At 64.5% G+C, this 18,742-nt stretch overlaps 2 protein-coding genes across 4 annotated transcripts; one reads left to right on the forward strand and one right to left on the reverse strand.

Moving 5' to 3' along the window:
• Positions 1-991: 991 nt before the first annotated feature.
• MEF2B (myocyte enhancer factor 2B) lies at positions 992-12,673 on the reverse strand. Of its 3 annotated transcripts, none has more exons than XM_059489866.1 (9): positions 12,515-12,673; positions 5,853-5,932; positions 5,584-5,721; positions 5,320-5,451; positions 4,501-4,651; positions 3,307-3,452; positions 2,359-2,458; positions 2,197-2,284; positions 992-1,556 (listed from the first exon to the last, which is right to left on the reverse strand). In XM_059489866.1, the coding sequence occupies exons 2-9, from the start codon at positions 5,904-5,906 to the stop codon at positions 1,205-1,207; spliced, it is 1,161 nt and encodes a 386-aa protein (XP_059345849.1). In that variant the 5' UTR covers positions 5,907-5,932; positions 12,515-12,673; the 3' UTR covers positions 992-1,204. The 3 variants fall into 3 exon arrangements, with proteins under 3 accessions (XP_059345849.1, XP_059345848.1, XP_059345847.1); XM_059489865.1 differs by having other exon boundaries at positions 5,518-5,721; XM_059489864.1 differs by having other exon boundaries at positions 5,320-5,721.
• A 2,339-nt stretch (positions 12,674-15,012) lies between these two features.
• On the forward strand, positions 15,013-18,460 carry TMEM221 (transmembrane protein 221). Its single transcript, XM_059489976.1, has 4 exons — positions 15,013-15,290; positions 16,899-16,984; positions 17,448-17,778; positions 18,049-18,460. Exons 1-4 carry the CDS (start codon positions 15,013-15,015, stop codon positions 18,194-18,196), a joined length of 843 nt encoding a protein of 280 aa, XP_059345959.1. The 3' UTR covers positions 18,197-18,460.
• Positions 18,461-18,742: the final 282 nt, after the last annotated feature.

Raw genomic sequence — 18,742 nt, forward strand, 5'->3', positions numbered from 1 at the left:
TGAGGGGACCCGCCACCCTCGGGGGTGGCGCTGGGCCCGGCGCGGCTCGGCACAGCCCCCTAATCCCGCCTGGTATTTACGGCGCTCCATTAAACCGGGCAAACTCTCCCCAGGATTGATCTCCCGCCCCGGGTTTAATCTGGGGGCTGTAATCCATCCCCGCCCAGCGAGGGAAGGGGCCCCGCTCGGCCCTGGGCGTGCGGGGGGACCCCGGCCCTGTCTGACCCCGATCTGGGGGTGCCCAGGCGGTGCTGGGGGGACCCGAACGCCCCCAGGGTGTCCCCGTGGGGCGGTGGCACTGCAGGACCCCGCTGTCCCTCCCTGTCACCCCCCGGCAGCGTGGCCGTGCCCAGCACAGCCCCCAGGGGATGTCCCCCCACCCCAAAATCGGCAGAACCCCCAAACCCGGCCCAGCGCCGAGCTAAAACAGGCTCGGCTCAGCTGGGCCGGGCCTTAACCCCGGCCTCTCCCCCCAAATCTCGATTTTAAGGGGTTTTTCCTCCTCCCCCGTGCTCTGAGGCCCCCGAGAGGCTTTTTGGGGTCACCGAGGGGGTGCGGGCAGCGTCACCTCTCCCGTGGGGACAATGCCACCCGAAACCGGGGTGCCTGAGCCCAAAAACCTCACAACAGACACCCCAAGCCCCTCAGCTCTTTATTGGTGCGAAGATAATAAATAGAAAAGAGCCCCTGGCTGGGGGCGCAGCGCTGGCCCCTGGCCCCTGTCCCCTGGCCGTGTCCCTGTCCCCTGTCCCCTGTCCCCTGTCCCCTCCCCTGTCCCCTGGCCGCGGGATCGGGCCGGGGCTGCCGGGTTGGAGCCGCCGCCGCTGCTCTCAGTCCTGCTGCCACCGCGTGGCACTTCCCGGCCACTCCCGCTGCTGGGGACACGCTGGGGACAGGCGGGGACAGGCGGGGACAGCGCCCAGCGCCACCGCACAGGACACGGCCCCAGCTCCCGAGGGGACTCGGTGGCACCGGGGGCACGGGGGCTGAGATGGCACCGGGGTGGCACCCGGGGCACGGGGGGTCCCGAGGAGCTGCAGCCCCCGCGTGGGGACAGGGAGGGACCCTACAGGAGCCCGGTGGCACCGGGGGCACGGCGGGCTCAGATGGCACCGGGGTGGCACCGGGGGCGCGGGGGGTCCCGAGGGGCTCAGATGGGGCAGGAGCGGGGGCTGCTCCCCCTGCCCGCGCCCCGCCGGCCTCGTTATCTCTGCCAAACGTCCGCGGGCTGTCCCCTCCGCGCGGGGACAGCGGGGACAGCGGGGACAGCGGGGACAGCGGGGACAGCGGGGACAGCCGCCCTGGGCTCGTCCGGCAGCGGCCGCGGCGCGAACGGGGGGAAGCTCTTGGCGAAGCCATCGCGGGGCTGGAGCTCGCCGGGGGCTCGGGGGGCCTCGCTGAGGGGCGCCAGGGGGGCCAGGGGGGGCTGGGGGGTGCCCGGGGCACAGCCCAGCCCCGGCGACACCCGCTCGGATTTGATGCTGACGGGCTGCGGGGACGCGCCGGGGACAGCGACAGCGGCTGGCTCCTCCGCGGGGACCATCCGGCTGCTGGCCCTGCGGCGACAGGGCACGGGTGAGGGACGGTCCCCGTGTCCCCTTGTCACCCCTGGAGGGGTTGGGACCCTCCCACTTCCTGTCCTGAGCTGGTTCTGGGCCCGCACAGCTGCTGGGGGGGACATGGGGACAAGGTCCAAGGGGGAACCCGGCTGGAAATAATCCGGGGGTGCTTCGGGGTGACCCCCAAGAGCACCCTTTGGGTGGGGGGGGGCTGCCCCTCGGTGCCACCCATGGCTGGGAGGGGACAGCCGTGGGTGCAGCAGAATGCCGTCACCCTCGCATTGTCCCCCCTGTCCCCAGCACAGGGCCACCCCTGTCCTTACCCCAGTGAGGCCATGTCCTGTCTGCCTTGTTCCCCCTTGTCCTGCCCTGTCCCCCCGTCCCCTGCCCTGTCCCCTCTGTCCCCTGTCCTGTCCCCCACTCTGTCCCCACTCTGTCCCCTGCCCTGTCCCCACCCCAGGGCCACCCCTGTCCCCACTCTGTCCCCTGCCCTGTCTCCCTATCCCCAGCTGTGTCCCCCCTGTCCCCACCCTGTCCCCTGCCCTGTCCCCAGCCATATTCCCCCTGTCCCCACCCTGTCCCCCCCTGTCCCCCCGTCCCCTGTCCTGTCCCCTGTCCTGTCCCCAGCCCTCCTCACCCCAGCGCCGCCACGTCCCGGGGGTGCTGCCAGGCCTGGGGGGGCTGCAGGAATCCGGGGGGCGCCGGGACCTCCCCAGCCCCAAAATCTGCGGGGTGGGAGCACAGCGTGAGCGGGAGGGGGTGACAAGGGAGGGGACAAGGCTGGGGCAGCACCACTCACCCGCCGGGGCCGGGCTGAGGAAGGGGAACCCGGCCAGGCCGTGGCTCGGGAGGCCGGAGCTGCCGGGGCTCAGCGTCTGCAGGGCGGGGTACAGCGGCCGCTGCGGGAAACGGGGGCACCCCGATGGCTTCTGTGCCCCAAACCCCAAACGGGGGCACCCCGATGGGTTCTGGGCCCCAAAACCCCAAATGGGGGCACCCCGATGGGTTCTGTGCCCCAAACCCCAAATGGGGGGATCCCAATGGGTTCTGGGCCCAAAACCCGGGGAGACCCCAATGGGTTCTGTGCCCCAAAACCCCAAATGGGGGCACCCCAATGGGTTCTGGGCTCCAAATCCCCGGGGGGACCCTCCAAAACCCTCCCTGAGTCCCCCAGCAAGGAAGGGGCGTGTGGGAGGAGCGGGGTCTGGGGAGGGGACAGCAGCATGGCTTTGGGGACATCCACGTGGCCCTGGGGACAGCCATGTGGCATTGGGGACAGTTGTGAGGCCTCGGGGACAGTCATGAGGCCTTGGGGGTGGCCGTGTGGCAATGGGGACAGCTGTGTGGCCTTGGGGACAGCAGCATGGCTTTGGGGACAGCCGTCTGGCCTTGGGGACAGCCATGTGGCCTCGGGGACAACCGTATGGCTGTGGGGACAGCTGTGTGGCCCTGGGGACAGCTGTGAGGCCTCGGGGACAGTCATGAGGCCTTGGGGACAGTTGTGAGGCCTCAGGGACAGCCGTGTGGCCTTGGGGACAGCCATGTGGCCCTGGGGTTAGTTGTGAGGCCTCGGGGACAGCCATGTGGCCTTGGGCACAGCCGTGTGGCCTCAGGGACCGCCATGTGGCAATGAGACAGCCGTGTGGCCTTGGGGACAGCCGTGTGGCCTTGGGGACAGCCGTGTGGCCCTGGGGACTGCCGTGTGGCCCTGGGGACAGCCCCGTGGCCCTGGGGACATCAGACTCACCGCCGCGGTGCTGCCGCTCCGGCCGCTGGCCAGGCCACCCTGGCTGTCCCCGCGCCGGCCCTCGGTCCCCAGGAACAGCGGCGGCGGCGTCTTGGTGGCCAGGGCGCGGCCCAGGCTGGCGGCGGGGAACAGGGGGTAGCCGAGCCCTGGGGACAGACGGACAGCGGGACACACGGGTGGGCCTCGGGGATCCCCGGTGTGCCGGCACGGGGCCGCGCTCCGGCACGGCCACTGCCCCGCGGGACACCGGGGTGCGACAGGGGTGACAGCAGGGCAGGGCTGGAGGGGGCTCTGGGCCATACACAGGGGACAGGGCTGTGTGTCCCCATCCCTGCCTGCCCCTTCTCTGCCTGTCCCCATCCCTGCCTGTCCCCATCCCGTGCCACCTCCCACCCCAGGAGGTTTCCCTGCTCCAGCCCCGGGTTTGTGGCGTTTCCAGCCCCTTTTCTGTCCCCGCCATGGGCTGAGCCCCCGTGCCAGGCCCTGGCACTCGGGATGGGCACGGCGGGCACGGGTGAGGGCGCAGCTGCGGCCGGGGCTGGCGGGCACAGGAAGCAGCTGGAGCCGCCCCGGGCCGGTGTTTCCACAGCTGCGGCCCCGCTGCTGCCCACGCAGCCCCGGCCCCGCGCCCGGGAAGGCCCCGCGGGGGGAGCTTTGCATGCGGGGCCGGGCGGGGAAAATCCCCGCGGGGCTCGGGGGTGACGGGGTGGGCACGGCCGGGACGGGGCCAGGGCGGGAACGGGGTGCCCGGGCTGGGGGGTCCATGGCGGGGGGACCATGGAGGGAACGGGGTGCCCGGGCTGGGGGTCCATGGTAGGGGGACCATGGAGGGAACGGGGTGTTTGTGGAAGGAATGGGCTGTCCATGGAAAGGAGGAGGTGCTCAATGGTGGAAATGGGGTCCCCATGGAGGGTATGGGTGCCCAGGGTGGTAATGGAGTCACCATGGAGGGGATAGGGTGTCCATGGAGGAAATGAGGTGTCCGTGGTGGTAATGGGGTGTGCATGGCAGGGATGGGATGTCCAGGGGGGTGATGGGGTGTCCAGGGTGGGGACAGGACCCCCATGGCAGGGATGGGGTGCCCAGGACGGGGATGGGGTGCCCAGGATGGGGACAGGACCCCCATGGCAGGGATGGGGTGCCCAGGACGGGGTCCCCACCCCACGCCCACTCCCGCGGTGTCCCCGAGCCTACCTGGGGGCAGCGGCCCCGGGGACCGTCCCGGTGCTTTGGGGGCCGCGGCTCTGAGGGCGGGGGGGCGGCCCGGGCCCTGCAGGGAGCCCAGAGAGCCCTCGGGGCCCGGCGGGGAGCTGCCGTAGGCGGCCTCGGGCAGCGGCACCGGGCTCTGAGGGGACACACGGTCAGGGATGGAGACTCTCGGGACCCTCGGGGACACACACGGGTCAGGGACAGGGACCCTTGGGACTCTCGGGACCCCTGGGGACACACACGGTCAGGGACAGCGACCCTCGGGGACATTCAGGGACACACGGGGGTCAGGGACAGCCACCCTCGAGATCCTTGGGGACACGCGAGTCAGGGACAGGGACCCTCGGGGACATTCAGAGACACTCAGAGACACAGAGGGGACAGGAATAGGGACCCTTGGGGTCATTCAGGGACACACAGGGCTCAGGGACAGCCGCCCTTGGGATCCTTGGGGACCCTTGGGGACCCTCAGGACTCTGCAGGACAAACCAGATCCCAAAGAGAGGGAGGGGACAGCACACTTGGGGACCCTTGGGGACCCTGCAGGATGAACCAAAACCCAAGGCCAGGGAGGGGACAGGACCCTTGGGGACCCTCAGGACCCTTCAGGATGAACCAGAGGCCAAGGAGGGCAATGAGGACCCTTCAGGACAAACCAGAACCCAAGGCCAGGGAGGGGACAGGACCCTTGGGGACCCTTGGGGACCCTTGGGGACCCTTGGAGACCCTCAGGGCCCTTCAGGACAAACCAGAACCCAAGGCTATGGAGGGGACAGGACCCTCCACGTGCCACCCGCGACTCACATAAAACCTGGGCCGCGGCAGGGCCAGGTCCGCGCCCTCTCCGAGCCTCCTGCTCCTGTCCGCGGGCGGCTCCGGGCCCTCGTCCAGCTCCAGCTCGTGGCTCTCCAGCCCCAGCCCCTTGCGCTTGAGCGTCTGCGGGGAGGGCACCGTGAGAGGGTCCCCGGGCACCGCGCGCCCCGGCGCCGCCCCGGGCGCTACCTCGAGGATGTCGGAGTTGGTGCGGCTCTCGTGGGGCTCGCTGTACTCGGTGTACTTGAGCAGCACCTTGTCCATGTCGGTGCTGGCGTACTGGAACAGGCGGTTGGTGCTGTTGAAGATGATGAGCGCGATCTCGCAGTCGCACAGCACGCTCAGCTCGTAGGCCTTCTTCATCAGCCCGAATTTCCGCTTGGTGAAGGTCACCTGCGGGGGGCCGGCGTGAAAACCCCCCAGAAACGGCGCCCAGTCCTCCCAAAAACGCTCCCCACGGGGTAATTCTGCCTCCCATCCTCCTCATCCTCTCCCTGACCCCACCTCACCCCGAGCAGCCCTACCTGCCGGTTCCGCTGGTCCAAAATGCGGCTGATCTGGATCTTTTTGCGGCCCATTTCGGCCTCCTCCGCCGGGCTCGGGGCTGGAAGAGAGCGAGAGACGCCTGAGCCCCGCAGCCCTGGGGCTGTCCCCAGCCACAGTCCGCCCCGGCGCCGCCAAAAATAAGTTTGGCCGCGAAAAAAAATCGATTTTCGGAGGAAGTTAGGTCATTTTGTCTTCCGTGAAGATGGTGGCCAAGCGGAAAATGGGGGAAAATCGGGAAATTCTGCTGGGTTAGAGGGGAAAAAATCCCGTCGGCCTTGCCCAGCCAGCCCATCCATCCCTCCCCGAGCACCTTGGGGTGAGGCAGTGATCCCAAATCACGGGATCCCAAATTCTGGGGGCTTTGGGAGCGGAGTTCTCACCCCAAACCCCGAGGCTGCTCCTGAAGCTGCTCCTGGAGCTCCGTGGGATGGGGAGAGCGTTTAAAAGGGGCCGGGCTGGCGGCGGGGAGGGTCCCTCAAACAAAAGCGTTGGTTTGAGGTTTAAATTTGGGGATTTTTTTTTTAATTTCTTTCTTTTTTTTTTCTCAAGCTCCAGCAGACTAAATTTGCCCTCCGCCACTCGCAGGCCAGGAAGTGGCTGCACGAGGAGACGGCAAAGCGAAACCGCCCGCGCACCCTGCGGCCTCGTGAGCCAGCCCGGGACAGGGGCAGGGGCTGGTGACACCGGTGACACCGGGGCTGAGGGGTGCCAGCGCCCCCCGAGCCTGCCACAGCGATGGGACACCCCAATCCCTGTCACATTCCCCCAAATCCTGTCCCTCTGACACCCCAACAGCGCTGGGACACCCCAATCCCTGTCACATCCCCCCAATTCCTGTCACACCCCCCCAATTCCTGTCACACCCCCCTGTTCCTGCTCCTCTGACACCCCCAAAGCATTGGGACTCTCCAGTTCCTGTCGGACACCCCAGTTCCTGTCCCACCCCCCAATTCCTGTCCCTCTGCCACCCCCACAACGCTGGGACGCCCCAATCCCTGTCACACACCCCCAATCCCTGTCCCACTCCCCAATTCCTGTCCCACCCCCCAATTCCTGCCCCTCTGCCACCCCCCAGCAAGAGCCACCCCAAATCCCCCAATGCCACCAAGGGGGCAGAGCCACGGGTGGCACCGAGATGTCCCCAGCGTGTGCCCACCCCGGAGTGGGGACAGCCCCGGCCTGGCCCTGTCCCCGCTGTCCCCAAGCCCCGGGGCAGGGACACTGCGCGGTGGCAGCTCCGCGTTGGGGACGGCTCTGGGACCCCCCGTGCCAGGCCGGGTGCCAGGGGGCGGTTGGGGACCCTGGGGTCCCCCCGCGTGTCCCCCTCCCCCTCTCGACCAGCACGCTGCCATTTCACCAGCGCGCTCGCTGCTATTTTTAGCTGATCAAAACTAATTTTAATTTATGGAAGGAAATTGCGCTGCCGTTCCCACGGCCCCGCTGCCACCCTGTGTCCCCGGGCCCACGCACGACCCCCCCCGTGCCCCCTCCCCAGGGCCTGGGGGTGCCCGGAGCCCCCCGGCCCCGCCGGAAAGGGCCGAGAATGAATTCCCCGGTGGAAAAGGAGAGGTTTTCCCGTTCCCAACCATCCCTGGGGGTTCTCCTGCCTCCCACACCTGCGGCGCTCCCTGGGGACACCCCGAGCTCCCCGGGGGTCACTTTGGGGGTGGCACTTTGGGGCTGGAACCCGGGGTTGGGATGTTTGGGGCAGGGGGTGATGGACCGGCTGTGACCCCCCCGTGTCCCTGCAGAGCTTCAGCCTGGGGGAGGACTGGGGGATGGAGGGACGGACGGACACAGGGGTGGACAGAGAGATGGACACGGGGATGGATGGACGGACGGACACGGGAATGGATGGATGATGGATTCATGGATAGATGGACACAGGGATGGATGGATGGATGATGGATGGATGGATGGATGGACGGACGGACACGGGAATGGATGGACGGACGGACACGGGAATGGATGGACGATGGATTCATGGATAGATGGACACAGGGATGGATGGATGGATGGATGGATGGATGGATGGATGGATGGATGGACGGACACGGGAATGGATGGATGATGGATTCATGGATAGATGGACACAGGGATGGATGGATGATGGATGGATGGATGGATGGATGGATGGACGGACGGACACGGGAATGGATGGACGATGGATTCATGGATAGATGGACACAGGGATGGATGGATGGATGGATGGATGGATGGATGGATGGATGGATGGACGGACACGGGAATGGATGGATGATGGATTCATGGATAGATGGACACAGGGATGGATGGATGATGGATGGATGGATGGATGGATGGATGGATGGATGGATGGATGGATGGATGGACGGACACGGGAATGGATGGATGATGGATTCATGGATAGATGGACACAGGGATGGATGGATGATGGATGGATGGATGGATGGATGGACGGACGGACACGGGAATGGATGGACGATGGATTCATGGATAGATGGACACAGGGATGGATGGATGGATGGATGGATGGATGGATGGATGGATGGATGGACGGACACGGGAATGGATGGATGATGGATTCATGGATAGATGGACACAGGGATGGATGATGGATAGATGGATCCATGGATGGACGGCTGCATCCCCCACCCGCAGCAGGGACATGAAATAACTCCAAGGATTTTCCTGGGGACAGACCCTTGGGTGCTGCGGTACCTCAGTGCCCCAGGGGTGATGCCCAGGGGGACCTGGAAGGTTCCAGCACCCACAGGGTGACTCCAAGGGGATCCTGAGAGGCGCTGATTGGGATCGGTGTTGGGATTGGGATTGGGATCGGGGTTGGGATTGGGATCACTCCCACCTCACCCCAACCATTCCAGTGGCACCCAGCACCCACAGCTCGGCCTCACCCCAAACCCCACGCTGGCATTTGGTTTATAACCAACCCCACAGCCCCCCTGTGCCTTTGGGGGGCATTTGCACAGCGCCAGGGGTGTAAATTCCCAGTTCCAGCTCCTGATTAGTGAGCTGAGACCAAACAAACCCCGAGAGAGCTGTGTGTTCTTTCCGTGAGCCACCATGGGATCCCCGGCACCACAACGGGGCCTCCAGCACTGCCCCAGCACCCCTGGATGGGCCCAGAAACCCCAAATCCACCAAATTTATCCCAAAATTCAGGCAGGGGGGATATTAAAGGAAAAAGTGCTCCAGGACTGAGCGCTCCCCTAAAACACCCCCGAGTCAGGGTCTTGGAGCTGCCCAGGGATTCGTTGTCCCATGGGGCACAGAAAGTGCAGGAAAGGGGTTTTTGTACCAAATTATGGGGGTTTTGCTGCAAATCTGAGAGCTGGGGGTGACTGGGAAGGACTGGGAGGGGATTGGTTCTCAAACACCCGCTGGTGGCTTTTGGCAGCTCCCAAAAAGCGTTTTGGGAGAAAAAATACAATTATACAATTACAGCAGGGAGAAAAGGGTTTCCATCCCGAGGGAGGGGAAAATCTGAGCCAGGAGCAGCAAAACCCCACAGGAGGGAGAGGAGGATGGTGATGGGACCAGGAGGGGAACAGGGGTGGGGATGGGGGTTTGAAATGGGGTCTGGAATGGGGTTTGGAATGGGGGTTTGAAATTGGGGTTTGAAATGGGGTTTGGAATGGGGAATTTAATGGGGGTTTGAAATGGGGGTAATGGGGGTTTGAAATTGGGGTTTGAAAAATGGGGTTTGAGAAATAGGGTTTGAAATGGGGGCTTGAAATGGAATTTAAAATGGGGGTCTGAAATGGGGGTTTGAAATGGGGTTTGAAATGGGGATTTTAAATTATAATTTAAAATGGGGTTTGCAACGGGGGCTTGAAAAGGGGATTTGAAATGGGGTTTGAAATGGGGATTTTAAATGAGAATTTAAAATGGGGTTTGCAGTGGGGGTTTTACCAGCACCAGACCCGGAGTGCTGTGCCCAGAGGCCAAGCCCAGCCCTGGCCCCGTGGTTTGGGTCCCCTGGGAAGGGCTGAGCAGCATCCCGAGCCCGGCGCGGGGAAAAGTCAAAGTTGAGCGTGGAGTCTGTGCTGGGCCCTCCTGCTTTTTATAGGTTGTTTAAACAAGTGACCAGTACAAACCAGCACGGGGCTGGGCGGGACTGGGAGCTGGGGGAGCGGGCTGGGAAATGGGGGAGAGGTGGGGACGGGCCCTGAGGGGGTTTGGGACCACCAGGACCCCCCAAACCCCATCCCTGCTTCCCAAGCACCCATTAGCCATAAACCCCTCGGGTTTGGGACCACCAGGACCCCCCAAACCCTGTTCCAAACTTCCCAAACACCCATTAGCCATAAACCCCTCGGGTTTGGGACCACCAGGACCCCCCAAACCCTGTTCCAAACTTCCCAAACACCCATTAGCCATAAACCCCTCGTGTTTGGGACCACCAGGACCCCCCAAACCCTGTTCCAAACTTCCCAAGTACCTATTAGCCATAAACTCCTCGGGTTTGGGACCACCAAGACCCCCCAAACCCCATCCCTGCTTCCCAAACACCCGTTAGCCATAAACCCCTTGCGTTTGGGACCACCAGGACCCCCCCAAACCCCATCCCTGCATCCCAAGCACCCATTAGCCATAAACCCCTCGGGTCTGGGGGCTCTGGGGGCAGTGCCACCCTCAGCCCCGCTGTCACTGTCGCTGTCTCCCTGGGGGTGACACAGAGCGAAAGCCCCGGGGCCGATGGGTGGAGGATTTTCGGTTCCAAAATGAGTGTGAGGAAGGAGGAAGGATCGAAATGGCCCCAAAACCGAGGCAGCTCACGGCCCTGGGGAGGGTGGACGGACACACGGACGCCCCCCAACCCAGGGCACCGCTGAGGCTCCATGCAGGGAAGGAACCCACAGTTCCTATGGGATTAATTGGGGGGTGGCCCCCACTTGGTGCTGGGGCCACCCAGGGCTGCTCCTGTGCCTTTGGGGATGCCTGGCCCACAGAGCTGCTCTACCCTCACAATCCTGAGGGGATTTCTGGGAAAAGGAGGGAAATTCAAGGGGGTCAAATTGTCCTGATTTCCCCCCAAATCCTTCTGGGTGCCCCCACAGCGGCGTGCCAGGCTCTGCAGCCCCTCAGTGCTGGATCCCAGCAGGGTCCCTCTCCCTTTGCACCAAAGTCTCACAAAGTTCCCCAAATCCACTTTTTTGGGTTGTCGTGGGTGCCCTGGGCTTGGGAAGGTTTGGGGTCCTAAACCAGACCTGAGGCCTGGTTCAGGTTGATTTAGGCTGGTTTACTGACCAGTTTAGGCTGGTTTACTGCCTGGGTTAGGCTGGTTCATTGCCTGGTTTAGGCTGGTTTAGCCTGGTTTACTGCCTGGTTTAGGCTGGTTTAGCCTGGTTTAGGCTGGTTTATTGCCTGGTTTACTGCCTGGTTTAGGCTGGTTTACTGCTGGCAGGACCCATCAGGATCCCTCTCCCTTTGCACAGAACTTTCCCAAAGTTTCCCAAATCACTTTTCGGGATGCCGTGGGTGCCCTGGGCAGGTTTGGGATCCTAAGCCAGACCTGGGGCCTCACCCACGTCCCTCCTTCCCCCAGAGCTCCCCGACGTCACTGAGCCGTGTCCGGCTGGCAGCGTGGCTCAGGGCCAGCCCTGGGTGTCCTGATGGTCCCCCCGCTCCTTCCCCAGCCCCAGGGATGCCCGGGGGGTCCCGGGGGCACTGCCCCCCCTCTTTGGGTCCCATCCCCCCTTTCCTGCTCATCCCGAGCTGCCACGGAAATCCATTCCCTGGGAAACTCCACACTGGCAGCGCTGGGAGAGTTTCTGTCATCAAAAGAGTAAAAAATCCCTGAGGATGGGGACAGGGACAGGGACAGGAGGGACAGGGACAGGGACAGGAGGGACGGGGACAGGGACAGGGACAGGAGGGACAGGGACAGGGACAGGAGGGACAGGGGCACGCTGGCAGCGGGCTGTGCTGGGCAGGAGGATCTGGCCGAGGATCCACCTCACTCTCCACGGGTGCCAGGGGGACCCAGGTGCACTGGGACGCTCTGGAGATGCCACATGGAGGTGCCACCACCCTGGAGATGCCCCTGGCCGGAGCCGCGGCCGCGTTGTCCCCTCCCGGGAGCAGGAAGGGACCGCACGTGCCCGGCGCAGCCCGGGCGCTGTGCCACCCCGCGAGGTGACGGCGCCGTCGGGGGTGCCCGGGCGCGCTGTCCCCGCTGTCCCCGCAGCCCGCCGCTGCCGTGCCTCAGTTTCCCCGCAGCCCCCGGGGGCGCCGGTGGCCCCGGGGGCGGCGGCGGGGCCGGGGCAGGGCGGCTGCCGCCCAGGCTGCACTTTTGGGTTAAACCCGGGCGTTCCTCCCTGCGCAGACACGAGTAAAAATAACCGGCCCGGGCTCGGCGCAAACCGCAGGCTTTTTATAGCCCGCCATCCCGAGACGGCGGGGCGGGGGCCGGGGCTCCGCCGTGCCCAGAGCCGCCCGCCGGGCGCCGGCCCGGCCGCACCGGCCCCTCCCGGGCCGGCCCCGCTCCCGCTCCGTGCCCGTGCGCCCCGGGATGCGGCCGGAGCCCCGGCGGGGCAGAGCGGGACAGACAGCGCTGCTGCCGCCTGTCGCCGTGCCCCGTGCCCGGTGCCGGTGACAGCGGAGCGCGGGACCCCCGTGCCCGCCGCGGGACACGCACCTGGGCAGCGGCGCTCCCTCCTCGGCGGCCCCGCGCGCTCCCGGCGCTGCAGCGGAGCCGGGCAGGCCCCGGAGCCGGTCCCGGTGCTGGTCCCGGTGCTGGTCCCGGTGTCAGACCCGGCGTCGGTCCCGGTCCCGGTCCCGTCCGTGCCCCCGGAGCGCTGCCGCCGCCTGACCGAGCAGCGCCGCTGACATTTGCATAACCCCGCCCGCCCCGCCCGAAGATTTGCATACAGCAGCCGGGCTGCTCTGCCATTGGTTAATGGACGGTGTTTATTTGCATAGTCACGCCCTTGCCCGTGTGAGGGGCGGGGTGAAGGAAAGGGGCGTGGCCGGGAGTTCGGGCGCTGCAGGTAGGAAAAATGAATCCGGGGAATATCGGGGAAATCAGGGAAAATCAGGGAATATCAGGAAATATCAGGGAAATCGGGGGAATCGGGGAACATCAGGGAATATCAAGGGAATCAGGGAATATCAGGGAATATCAGGGGAAATCAGGGAACATCAGGGAATATCAGGGAAATCAGGGAAATCAGGGAAATCAGGGAAATCAGGGAAATCGGGGAATATCAGGGAAAAACAGGGAATTCAGGGAATCGGGTCCCACCCAGCCCCACATTTTTGCACCCCGGACATCCTGGGGCTCCTGTCCCGACTCCCAGTCCCGGGAAGACCAGGAGGAAAACCGGGAGAAATGAGGAATTTCTGGATGAGGCTCTCAGGAGTTCGGGACGTGACATCTTCCCCAGAGCTGCTTTTAAAGCTCGTGATTTACAGAGTGCAATTAGCGGAGTGTTAATGAGCCTCGCCAGTAATATTAATTGATCCCGAAGAGCGGGTGGGGGGAGAACAGAGGGGTCGGATCTTCGGCAGAGTCCGAGGTGACACATCCAGGTGTCCCCTCCAGCTCTGGGACGCTTTGGGGACACTCGGGTGGCTCTTTGGGTGTGGGACATCCCTGTCCCGTCCTGCCCTGTTCTGTCCTTCCTTCACCTCGGACTGTCCCGGTCCGGCCCGGGTCAGGGCCGCTCCAGCCGTGCCAGGCAAAGCCGTGTTTGGGGTTTTGGGGACAGGGACCCCGCGGTCCCCCCGGGTCAGGGGTTGTGCCCCCCTGTTCCTTCCCAGCTCCCAAAGCTTTGAGCTCCCTCTCGAGGCTCCTCCTGCCCCAAAATCCCGGGATTTGGTGGAGTTTGGGGTGCCGGATGCCCTGGGATGGGAGCTGCGCCCCAAGGGACACCGGCGGGGACACGGCTGAGCTCTGTCAGGACACGGGAAGGGACAGAGCTGCCGTCACCAGGAGCTGCTTTGGGGACCTTGGGCCGAGTCCCAGGGACTGCCACCCCCTCCGGGCCTTCCCAAAAACGCTGGAAAGGAGCCGGGAGCCAAAGCGCTGCTGCTGCTGCTGCTGCTGCCAAGGCCAACACGGCGGGACTTGAAAATAGCCCCGAGAGCGGCACGGCCCCGGTGCCAGCGGGAACCGCCCACGCGGGACCGGACGGAGGGACAGCGGGGACAGCGAGGGACAGGGAGGGACAGCGAGGGACAGCGAGGGACAGCGGGGACAGAGAGGGACAGCGAGGGACAGCGGGGACAGAGAGGGACAGCGAGGGACAGCCAGCACTGCTCCTCCAGCAGGCAGAAAGCTCAGCTCGGTCTGGATGGCACGGCCCGGCTGGGCACGGCTGCTGGCACCGGGATGGGGGTGGCACCCCAATGTCCCCCGCTGTCCCCTGGTGTCCCCGCGTCCCTCCCCGCGGGAATGGCTGTGCCGGGAAGCGCGGGGCCGCTCCCGAGGTGCCAGGCGACCCGCGGGGTGAATTCCCCCGGGCTGGTCCTGCTGGGAACCTCGAGCAGCCCCGGGGACGGCGCTGCCGGGCGGGTCCCGCGGGGGCTCCGCTTCCCAGGGTATTTATGAGGCCTGGGAAACGCGCGGGGGTCCCGGGGGCCGGCCGAGGGTCCTTTCCCAGCCGTGCGGGACTGGGAACGTGCCGGGAGCTCCCCGGGGGCTGCGGGGACGGTCCCGGCGCGGGTGGAGGCCAAAGGCGCCGCTCCCGGGGCGTGCGGGAACCGCGGGACCCCCGTCCCACACCGGGGTCAGTCCCGGGGCTCTCCCGGGGAACGGCAGCGCTGGGAACGGGAGCGCGGCTCGGTGCCCGTCTGTCCGTCCATCCGTCCATCCATCCGTCCGTCCGTCCTCAGTCCCCACCCCCGCTCCGCTCCCTCCCGCCGCCCCCAGGAGGCTCCCGGGGCCCCACCGGGGGCGGAGCCGGCCCGGGAGGGTCCGGCACGGAGGCAGAACCGGAGGCAGGACCGGGGGCGGGACGGGCCCGACCCGGCGGACCCCGCGGAACGGCGGCAGCACCGGCCCGGTGCCCGTTCCCTGTGCCCGTTCCCGGTTCTCATTCCCAGCCCGAGTTCCCGAGTCGGGGAGCGCACGCACGTTCGGCACCCCCGGTGCCCCCGGTTTCCCCGGTTCCCGGTGCCGGTACCGGCCCCGCCATGCCTTCCGCGTACCCGCAGCGAGCCCTGACGGTGCTGCTGCTCTTCGGGACCCTGTCGGCCGCCATGGCGCTGCTCTCCTCCAGCCTCATCTTCCAGCTGCCCTCGGGCCGCGCCGCTCCCGGCGCGCTCCCGGAGCCGGTGGCCGCCGCCGTGCTGCCGGTATCGGCCGTGCTGGCCGCGCTCTGCCTGGTGCTCAACGTGAGCTGCCTCCTGCTCTGCCTCCTGCACGGCTACTTCGGCACCGAGCTGGGCCGGGGGCAGCGCGGGCCCGAGCGGTGAGAGCCCCGAGCGGGGACACCGGGAACCGGGGCTGGAGGGACCGGGAGGCGCGGGAGAGGCGGGGACCGGCGATCAAGGAGTTCGGGAGAGGCGAGGATCGGGGCTGGAGGGACCGGGAGAGGCGGGGATGCCCGGAGGGGTCCGGGCAGAAGGGAAGGGCTGGAGGATGCGGCGGGATCACGGATTGAGGGGTCCCGGTGCCAACTCCTCCGGTGCCCCAAAACCCGCGAGAGGATTCGCTGGGTCCCCTCCAAAAGGGGCTGTGGGGGGCAATGGGTGGGAAATCCCCCAAATTCCTCTCCGTGATCACCAGGGCTGGAACTGAGCTCTTTAATTTGGGTTTTAGAGACTCCAGAAGTCGGGACCGGCAAGTTTAGACCAGGCTGCGCAATCCAGGGGGTTTCATTTCCATAATTGGAGACTCATGGATTTGGAATGGGCTGGGGGCTCCTGGCCCAGCGACTGGGTTAAAACTAAAAAACAGCTCGGGGTAATCTGAATTTAAAGGATTTTGGTGACGACTGGACTTGGTGGGGTGGCTCACGCAATTTTGGGACCTCTCTGACTTCAGTCAAAACTCGCTGAAAGGGAATGACGACGTTTCAACAGCCGCTTTTTGTCCCTAATTAGAGAATCCAATCAGTCCCGGCTCTGCGCGGAGCACCGGGCTGGAGAAATTCCAGCAGCGCCTCCTCAGCCTCTTCCAACGCTTCATTAACGGAGGAGAGCAAAAATATTTCCCTGAAAACAAAAAATTCCCACAACAAACTCGGCTTTTCTGCCGGAAAATTAACAACAAAAAATTCCCCACCCCGGGCTGTGAATTTTCCTGGTTTTCCTGTGATCCCAGCCTGGATTTTGGGCTGTAACTGCTCCGTTTGGGAGCTGTGAAGTTGAAACTTGGGAATTGCGAGGTCGCAGGTGAGGAAAAAATCCCATTCCCAAAAACTCCCAGAGCAAAGCGCGGGGAGGCTCCTCCCCAATAATTCGAATTTCAGGAGGATTTTGCGCCTCTCCCTGGGAACCTCCAGCAATCCATTGCCCTGTGCCTCAGTTTCCCCGGCTGCGGCTGGAGCTCTCGGCTCAGACCGGGAGGAAAGGCGGGACTGGGGCCGCGGGCTCGGGGCACGGCCGGGAGGTGGCGGCGATGTCCCCGCGCTGCGGTGGCGTTGCAGGAGCCGCTCACGCCGCGGGGACCCTCGGCGCTGTCAGCCCGGATTGGGGCTGTCACCCTCAATTGCCACTGCCACCCCCAACTGGCGCTGTCACCCGAATTGGTGCTGTCACCCCAAAGTGACGCTGTGACCCCGAATTCCGCTGTCACCTCAAATTGCCACTGTCACCCTAAACTGTTGCTGTCACCCCCAAACTGACCCTGTCACCCGTTCCAGATTTTTCCTCGGCTCAGATCAGAACCAGGATCAGTTTCGAGTTCCTCACTCCAGGTTTTTTTCCTGAGCTCAGATCAGGACTGGGATCATTTCTGAGTTCCTCCGTCCATCCTTTTCCCCGCGCTCAGAGCAGGACTGGAGCCTGCCCAGACGCTCTTTTCCCTGCCAGGAGCCCTTCCCGAGGCTGTTTTCCCTCTTTTCCCTGTTCCCCAGGGCTCTCTGGTTCCTCCTGGACAGCCGGAGCGTCCGGCACGCGGCCATCGGCCTCTTCTGCTGCGGGGTCTGCCTCTACCTCACAGGCAAGTGGCCCCAGTGTCCCTCAGTGTCCCCCAGTACCCCCAGCCCAGCCCTGCACTGGTTCACAAATGGCTCCACCAGCTCCTTCCCACAGCCTGCAATTCCCATTCCAGGGCCCCAGGCTGGAGTTCTGTAGGGGCTGGAGGGGTCCAGAGATGGGAACGGAGCTGGAGAATTCCTGAGGGAGCTGGGATGGGGCTGGAACCTTCCAAATCCAGGAAATCTTCAAGTGTCCCAGGAATTTCCAAATCCGTCCCTTCGTAATCCTGGCTCCTGAGCTGTCCCTGAGCCCTTCTCCAGCCTCAACCATTCCATGAATTTGGGAATCCACCCCTCTTTAATCCCAGCTCCTGAGCTGTTTCCCAGAGTCTCCTGAGCTGTCCCTGAGCCCTCTCCCACCCTCAGCCACCCCAGGAATCCCCAATCCCACCCATTTTCAGGGTGCCCTGTCTGTGTCCCCCGCAGCCCTGGCCCTGTGCGTGCTGCTGCTGTTGCAGCTGGAGGCCGGCATCGCCAGCGCCTGCATCCTGACCGCTGCAGTCCTGCTCCTGCTGCTCTCCCTGCTCCCCGCGCTGCTCCGCGCCGCCCGCAGCTCCCGGGGCTCGGAGCCTCCCCAGGCCCTCCACGAGAACGACTCTGCCCAGCCCGGCCCCGGCACGGCCGCCGCTCCCCGGCCCTGCCGAGAAATCCACCGGGAATTCTCCTTCCCGCCCTCCCTGGAGCGCAAATCCCGGCCGGGCTCGGCCTCCAGCAGCAACCCCAGCTCGGGGAGCAAGGAGCTCCCAAGGGAATCCCAGTGGGAACTGCCCAGGAGCAAGGAATTCCAATGCCAGGACTGGTCCAGGAACACAGAATTCCCAAGGGAATCCCAGTGGGAACTGCCCAGGAGCAAGGAATTACCAAAGGAATCACAGTGGGAATTGTCCAGGAGCAAAGAATTCCAATGCCAGGACTGGCCCAGGAACACAGAATTCCCCAAGGAATCACACTGGGAATTGTCCAGGAGCAAGGAGTTCCCAAGGGAATCCCAGTGGGAACTGTCCAGGAGCAAGGAGTTCCCAAGAAGATCCCAGTCCCAGGACTGGTCCCGAACTCACAGGACTCTTCTGGATTCAGGGCTGCTGCAGGAGCAGGGACATCCCTGGAATGTCACCAGCAGGGAGATGAGCAATGTGATGTCCCACAGAGCCACCAAGGACTCCACGTTGGTCTGAGGGAAATCCAGGGGTTTTCTGGAGGAAGAGTTGATGGTTTTTCACGGTTTTGGGTTTTGTTTTTCCTGGAAAAATTCCTTTATCCACAGCCAAAATCCCAGTGCTGCCTGCCTGGGAACCCAAATCCATCCCAGCTGTGGGAGAGGATCTGGGGAGCAGAAATTGGGATTTTCACCATTTCAGCATTTCAGCCTTTCCCAGCAGATCCCGGCTGATTTCCCTTCTCCTTCCTCCCCGCTCCATCCTCATCCTCAGCACTGGCATGGATGGGGGATTGGGGTGGGGAAAATCCAGTTTGGGGTGGGGAAAATCCAGTTTGGGGTGGCCAGGAACAGATTTGGGGTGGAAAAAGGCAGATTTGAGCTGTCAGAGCAAACCTGGGGTAGCAGGAAGGGGGTTTGGGGTGGCCCAGAGTGGTTTTGAGGTGGCAAAGAACAGATTTGGGGTGGGGAAAAGCAGATTTGGGGAGTCACTGCTATTATCCCAAATTCCACCTGCTATCCCAAGCACAATTCCCCTGGAATTTGAGTTCAGCCATTCCCTGAA

Source organism: Ammospiza nelsoni, chromosome 27 (assembly GCF_027579445.1).
Source record: "Ammospiza nelsoni isolate bAmmNel1 chromosome 27, bAmmNel1.pri, whole genome shotgun sequence".
Classification (NCBI taxonomy): Eukaryota; Metazoa; Chordata; class Aves; order Passeriformes; family Passerellidae; genus Ammospiza; species Ammospiza nelsoni.